This window comes from Myotis davidii, unplaced genomic scaffold, assembly GCF_000327345.1.
Source record: "Myotis davidii unplaced genomic scaffold, ASM32734v1 scaffold497, whole genome shotgun sequence".
NCBI lineage: Eukaryota > Metazoa > Chordata > Mammalia > Chiroptera > Vespertilionidae > Myotis > Myotis davidii.
The window spans coordinates 4,462,726-4,470,635 of NW_006288434.1; the positions used below are offsets into that span (position 1 = coordinate 4,462,726).

At 43.5% G+C, this 7,910-nt stretch overlaps 1 protein-coding gene across 1 annotated transcript in view; it reads right to left on the reverse strand.

Annotated features, from left to right (window-relative positions):
* Positions 1–7,910, reverse strand: part of VPS13B (vacuolar protein sorting 13 homolog B (yeast)) — a 624,807-nt gene that overhangs the window by 47,115 nt on the left and 569,782 nt on the right. Inside the window, exons 47-51 of the mRNA XM_006760303.2 lie at positions 3,234–3,497; positions 2,441–2,524; positions 2,089–2,264; positions 1,469–1,639; positions 912–1,113 (exon numbers count right to left, since the gene is read on the reverse strand). Of these exons, the coding sequence (XP_006760366.1) occupies positions 912–1,113; positions 1,469–1,639; positions 2,089–2,264; positions 2,441–2,524; positions 3,234–3,497 (897 nt within the window). The remainder of the gene's footprint in view (positions 1–911; positions 1,114–1,468; positions 1,640–2,088; positions 2,265–2,440; positions 2,525–3,233; positions 3,498–7,910) is intronic.

The window sequence follows — 7,910 nt, forward strand, 5'->3', positions numbered from 1 at the left end:
TTTATTTTAGCACTGTTTTCTTTGATTCATGATGGAATTCATATTTATGGAAGAGCTGAATAAAACCAAACCCAAGCTGTAACTACCCTATAAATACCAAAGGCTTAAAAACTGAAGGTTTCATTTCATTTGACAAAAGAATAACATGCAACTTTAGGTCCATGGAGGTCAACATTCCAATTCCATAAGGTAACATCATTTGATTATTTTTTAAAAATGCAATTGAATAAAGATGTTTATGAACTGAAGTCCCCCCAAAAAGAACTCTCAAGTTGTTCCCTATCTGGAAAACATGTTACTTAGGTGTCCCTTGTACTCTATTTTCTTATAGATTTATGTGCCCTTTAAAATGAGCTAGCCTTACTGAGAAAATTCCCTGTGAGGGAACATAAATCTTCCTGTGAAGTTCTGTCTGTGGTTAGGTTTCCCCCCCTGACAGTGATGATTCCATGTTATTGTCAACACTGGGTGGGCATCATGATTATGGAATTCAAATCCACTTATTTAAAAAGGGGGCCCTGACAAAAATGGTTGCTCAGAAATCCTCAATTCTTAACCATCTTGCAGATCTCTGGGGGGTCGGTTAGCACAGAATATGGCTCTATGGCCTTAATATATCTGAGCAGGCTGGTTCTAATGCTTGTCAAACATCCAGTACACAATGGAAATGAGAATGTAACAGTACAAGTTATCAAAGTTAATGATATCTCAAACATGAATACTGCTGATGGGCAAAAAAGGACGTCTGAGATGTTTGAATATCAAAGAACATTCCATACCCCTTACATGTGCATCTCAGAGGACAGTTTCCCACATCTGATTCATTCTGCTGTGAACATAAATGCAACCTCAGAATAAAAGCTAGCTGTTGAAAGAAAGGAATTCATATTAGTTAAAAAAAGTTATAGTACCTGAAAATTAGGAGGAATAATAATTTTGCCAGCAGGAACCTGCAGAACAATCTTCTCTCCTTCAAACAGCCAGAGGTCCCACTGGGACTGATTGATTAGCAGGGCCCAGGGGAGAAGCTCTATCAGCAAGGTTCTAACATGTGGCTTCCAGACTGACAGCTTCACGCGCATCGGGCTGTCCCACTGACTGAGCTGCTCGTTCCTGTTCCAAAGACCACATCAAGGGACTCGGTGAAATGCAGCTACTTCAGTGTTCAGGAAACATGGCTAAAGACCCCAGACACACCGTGTCCGGCAGGACACCTCTTCACACCACCATTATCTAATGCTGGGTGTGCACCAGGAGAAACTTTTCATGCAATTATGTGCCAGATTATGAGTAAAGTCATCTACAAAACACATCTACTGGATGATAAAAGGGCGGAATCTGACACATACAGGCAAGTATCTTCTTACAAACACACCTTTTATTTTGGATATCTAACTCTGTTGTGAATGGTCTTTTATTACTTAATATTGAGAAATGTTTGTAGAAAAAGATTGCTGGAGGACATTACCTGTCAGTATCCTTCCTGCTATAGGGCCACAGGGGGTGAAGGGACTTCTCTGGCCCGTAGAAGTCATCAAGGATCTGGTGAATGGGACCTCCCGGGTGCGCCTTCGAAGCTATCTGCTTAACGAGGCACGTTGAGATGGGGACAGCGCAATGTGAAGGATCATCTTCTTCTCTGGGAAGTGGGGAGAAAAAGCAAGAATATCAGGTTTCCACAGTGGTCTGCAACTTACGGAAAAGATTTAAGTAGAAAGGTAGTATAGTCCGGTATTTCTTTTGTGAGGTTGAGTCAACTTTTGGTGTTTGCATGAACTGGCCCTGGCTTCTTCCTCTTCCTACCCCTCCCCCGACCACAACCGTGCTTGGGTGAGGTCTCTATTCATCTCTTCTTCTGTGAGAGAAATTATGTGCCAATTAAATTTTCTGATAATCCCTCTTGTTTACTTCTAAGCTTAATAAAAAAAAGGCTGAATTTTATTTAAAACTATAGAACAGTCGGCAGGATAATTTTAAAACAACATTATCATAAGATATCATACAAAAACCTCAATCTTCCCTCTTCCTCTCAATAGGTTAATTTTCTACTGAACTTCTCTTAGGAAAATACAAGGATTTTCCCAGTACCTTGCTTGAAATGTGAGGTGATGCACAAGGTCAGGCTCTATGTTTTGCAGTGGTTTCTCCTGCCCTTTTCCTGGAATAATCTGTGTTTCACTCAATCCCAGACTCCTTTTCTCCAAATGTATGATAATGGGGTCTGGAAGATGACTCCTCATGATAAAGAGAGGGCTGAACACAATCTGTAAAAAATAAAAGGACAGAAGAACTTTCATATTTGCTTTGTTGCAGTATTCCAGCTGTTTGATGCCGAAACAAACGTCATAAATCTCTTCCTTGGGTCACTGTGACCTTAATTTATTTCAGAACAGAAAAGGTCAGAGTCATATACCATATTTTAGGATTGGGAAGCACTCACCAGTCGCTGTTGCACTTGAGAGTTGGGTTCCAAAGTCAGAACAGTGCACCAGACGTAAATGATGGAGCTGTTTGAAGATGGCACCTGCAGGTGGCATAGAAAAGGGTCCCATCAAACCCCAGGTCACTGATTAATGAAAATAAGGCACAGATATAATACCGGGTGGGAGGATTAAAAGGTTTGAAGTTATAGAAAAGAGCCATAAAAAAGAAAACTAAGCAAAAACAGACTTCATTATGGCATCAAGTGGATGTGCAGTGAGTTAATGGGGGCAACTGTTTCCATCAAGACGAGGGGACTTCTACGGGGAGAGACTGATATGAGACAGAGTGGGAGAATGGAAGAGAGGATTTGTCCTTTATGGGGATGAAAGTGATGATGGTGGAGATTGAGGGAGAGATTAAAAAAGTCACAGGTCATCACAGATTCCTGAGTGGGGAGGACACTCTTTTTCCCAACAAAGCCTGTGCACCAGCAGCTTTTTCAAGATACAACTCGCCTTCCTCTGGGAGGGGCAGCATTTGGCTACACGAACGCCTGGACCGGATACACACGTGTGGTCCTGGGATGGGGAGGAAGTCTGAGAAGCAACACACAACGCCACTTCGCATTATTTCAGGTCTCCCCTCTTTTGAATACACTGCCTTTTATTTTTATTACTGAGAGCATTACAGACGTCCTTCATATTCCCAGAATAAGTCATCTTTTAATCAGAGGTCTGTATTGAATACAGGACATCCTGACAGTTTTAATTGTAAAGCTGCTCTCCTCTCGATCGTGCCACTTCTCGTACCTGGATGACAACGCTGTGCTCGGGGGCGGCGGACTCCAGGCACACGTCCCTCGACCAGTCTTCATCTCCTTTGGCCTTCACACACAGCTCCGTCAGCTCACTGTTTTCCAGGATGTAGGAAGGCAACTTCTGCTGGGCTGTGAGGCAGTCAAAATGTTCTCGAACCACAGCTTGTCCATCGTGACCCATGTAATGCTGGACGACTTTCAGTTCTATGCTTTGAGACAAGTAACTACAGATGATCTGTCTTCCACAGATGATAATCTAAAAGACAATAAATAAATAAGGCCTTCATCACTTCTGAAGGGTTGCAGGTTGGGGTGCATGTGGGAGGCAACTGATAGATGTCTCTCTCACCAATGTCTCTCTCTCTCGCTCCTTCCTCCTCTTTTCCTCCCTCCTTCCACTCTATCTAAAAGTAATGGAAAAATAGGCTTGGGTGAGGATTTAAAAAAAGAAGGAAGGAAGGAAGGAAGGAAGGAAGGAAGGAAGGAAGGAAGGAAGGAAGGAAGGAAGGAAGGAAGGAAGGAAATGAAGTCTCTGGCTGGGTAGCTCAGCTGGCCAGAGTGTCATCCAGTTACACCAATGTTGCGGGTTCCATCTCCAGTGAGGGCACATACAAGAAGCAACCAATGAATGCATAAATAAATGGAGCAACAAATTCATTTTTTCTCTCTCTCTCCCTCTCTCTTTCTCTCTCTCTCTCCATTCCCTCCCCCCCTAAACTCAATTAAAAAAGAAAAAGAAAAAAGTTATTACCTTAGAGAGTGCAAGAAGAAAAGAGGCTTAAAAGGAGAGAGTTTGCAGCATTCAAAGGAGAGACAGTTGGGGGGGGGGGTGCAGGTCCAGCTAGAAATACTGGCCATATATGCTTGAGAGGGAAGGTAGGGCTGGAGATAAAAGACTTGCAAATGTTCACAGGAAAATAGTTTACTTGGAAAATAAGGTAGAGGCTCAAACCCAGCAACTGACCAACACTTTAGGGAGAGCTTCTCCGGGTGAGAAGTCAAAACTGGGACGGGGGAACAAGGGGTGAAGGGGTGGAGCAGGCGAGAGCAGCGCTGCGGGAGCCCCAGGAAGGGACTGGCCAAGGGGAGGTGGTCAATGGTACAAATGATGCAGCAGAAAGAAAGGATGGGACCGAAAACAAGACTTCCCTCTGGTAGCTGAGAGGGCGGTTGTGGTCACTCTGTTCGCTGAAGCTGATTTCCAAGGGTTTATTCTATTCTTACGCAATAAGACAATTTGTTACTCAGATGCCTAGTTGTATTTTATTTTATTCAGGTTTTTCCTATAGTGTAGAAGCATGTATCTTTATAAAACACACAGAATTACTCATTAACCCCATGGATTACCCAACTGTTCAGTCAGCTAAGAGTATAGTTCATAGTAGGGACTAAGAAATCTCTCTTAAATAGATTGAAATGGAAAAGACAATGCAAAATTTGTTCTTATAGAGTGAATATTTTCAGAAAGCAAATCCTTCCATAATAGGAATACTCACCATAATGGGGGAAATAGGACTTTCCCATCTGGATTTCCTTCTCCGTAATATTATTTCAGGTTATAAAATAATAACTAGTGTAAACACTGCAGAGTTACAGGCCTAAGCATGTGATGGTTCATTTTATGTGTCAGGGCACACAGATCCGGTCACGCGTGGTCTGGTCCGGGTGTGTCTGGGAGGCTGCCTGGATGAGATTAACATCTGAGAGGGCTGATGCGTGAAGCAGACTGCCCTCCAAATGAGCGTGGGCCTCGTTCTATCAACTGTGGATCTGAACAGAGGGGCCTGAGTTGTGGGGGGAACCCCGCCTGCTGACTGCCGGAGCCGGACACTGGTTTTCTCGGCCACTGGACGTGGACTGAAACGTCAGCTCTTCCTGGGCCGGCCTCCTGCTGGTTTAGGACTCGACCTCCACGCCGGCCACAGGGTCTCTGACTTGCAGACCTTGAATCTTGGGACTTCCTGACCTCCATAATCATGTGAGCCAACTTATCACAAATCTTTCCGTTCCTTCTGTCCGTGCATACATAATATATGTGTGTCAATATCTGTGCGCGCACACACACCTTCTGGTTCTTTCTTTGAAGAGCCCTGACTAATACCAGCCTTTCACAAATTAACTCTTTTCATCTCACAGCAACCTTATAACATAGGTGCTACGATGACTCCTCATCTTAACAAGGAGAAAATGGAGGCACAGATGGTGAATGACTTGCCAATATTACCCACTTGGCACAGAGTCTGTGCAGATAATCACCTTGACAGTCTCTCACCGATACCTATGGATTAAGAAAACTTAGAACTATAGAAAGAGGATAAAGGCTGCCCATCATAATGTAAATGTGGCAGACACCACTGGTTTTGTTCCAAATAGCTGGCCCCTCCTCCTCCCTTGCTATTAAAAACCCTGACTTGGTTTAGGTCTCAAATATCAGCAAAGCATTCAGGGAAGTGTACTGAGTACTGTATCATCATTGGCATAAGCTAATCCTGGTAGTTCCTTTTGCAATGATTAAGGAAGAAACGTGGGACTCTTGGCTAACAATATGTAAGGAAAGACTGCTAAAAGGCTCTGGGGGAGGCTTGCTCCTGGATAAAAAGGGGGACAAGTCCTCTCTCCTGGCCTGGAAGGTGTTAGGAGAGGAACGCAGACCCCTCTGCGGCCATCCCGAAGCTGGAGGGAAACCACGTGGCGGCAGAGCAGCCGAGCATCGAGGCGCTTAGCTGACCACCATAACAGTGTCTGCCTCAATAACCTGCCATGAAGATTAAAAAGCCTATTTTGTAACTTTAAGCTGAAAACATCCTAACTGATATTTTTGCTATGTCACTAAGGATATTTTGTAACCATTGTTTTTAATGAACTATTACTTACACAAACATGAACGACTATTTAAGAACTATAGTTTTACCCCCAAGAACCTGTTGTATTGACAGAAGAAAAATTGTTATTGCTGTTTCAACTTGCATTATTTGAATAGTGAGGTTTAGCATTTTCTTAAACATTTACTTTCCAACGATTTATTCCTTTCAGTTTTCTTTAGAAGGAATACATCTGTGAAAACCAAGCTGTGCTTAACTGTTATATTTCCCCTAGATACTCTGGCCATTATATATATATTTAAGACAAAAACAATGTTTTCACAATAGCTAACATAACACTCAACTGAACTATGGGTCCTAAATTAGGAGGCAAGTTTTTCTTTAGTGTATGCAAGGGGTTAACACACATTCACGATGACTATTTTGATGCCACAGCATCACCCAACTTTAAGCAAACATTCGAGAGCTCTGGGGCCGTACGGAAGTCAGTTCGCATTCCGGATGAGCCAGCCTGGCCGTGCACCACGGCACTCTTGCTTCAGAACCTTTGGGCCCCAGGAGGTTGGGGAGAATTTCACTGTCTCTCACAGAAACCACGGCATCTCTGCAACCATCTGGGACTCACTTTGTTTAAAGACAGAGATCGTCTTGGTGGGTTTTATATAGTTTCATTTTCAACTAAAATGCCTGTTAAACAGGCTTTCAAATTTGATAAAAAGAAAACTTTAAAAGTGGCCAGGAGGGAAGGCCACTGGCTGAGGGGCATCCAGCACGGCTGCTCCTCCTGGCCTGTGCGTGCGGCTCCCACGCAGGGTTCCGTGCAGGCACGTCTGCTTTTCTTCAAAGTGGCAACACTTACAGGGCCTTTATTTTGAACATTATGGTTAGAATTTCAAGATTAATTTATCAGTTGAAGACAGCTACTTAATTTTTTAAATGTAGGGTTTCTCTTTAATACACATTTCCAGGTTTCACACTAATTCCCCTCTTTCCCCAAAGCCACAAAGATGTGTACTGAAGATTTCCACATATGATTGTACTTAGCAGGTTTCAGAACTCTTATTAGATCAGTGCCAAGGAGAATAGTGATATTAAAGAAGGACTCCAGAGCACCAGATGCACTGGAAAATGATATCTCAGCCATGATTAAAAGTGTATGGATAAAGATACCAATGTCTACACAGACATACACACGTACATGTAAGGTTTTAGAGTGGTGCAGCTCCATCAGGGGGTGGAAAACATGGAAGCAAATCCGTGTGCATGAGTTGCTGTACAAAGTGCCTGGGAATCTGTCATTCAGTGGGGAAATGCGAGGGGCAGAGGAAAGGCGGGGTACAGACAATAACCAAAAGTCACTGCTCAGAAGAGCACCAGTCAATTTTCCATTACACAGGGGCCTAGTAATGTGGTCAAGGTACACCATCTCCCCAGTAGGGCTTCGTAATGAGGCAGCTGCAGTTTATTGCAAATTCCCAGGCCCAGGCTGAGTAGAAGGAAAGAAACTAAGAGACAGGGAGGCAGGCATCCACAAAACTCTTCTCAAGGCTTGGTTCCTATCTTCCTCCCTGACCCGGCTAATTGAGGAAATCTGTGTCTCTGATGTACTTGAACTAGAGCTAATCTCAATGTTAATTAATCTACCCTGACAATAAAATAATAAATCCATTTTAAAAAGACACTAAATTTTTGCTTGTGTGTGTGTGGTGGTGGTGGAGGGGAGGAGGGAGAAGTATAAAGGGAGAGAGGGAGGAGGGAGGAGGGAGAGAGGGAGAGAGAGAGAGAGAGGCTAAAAAGCACTGACTACAAAGGTCTTTCATGAGTTCAATAGCCGCAGCGGTGCCTTT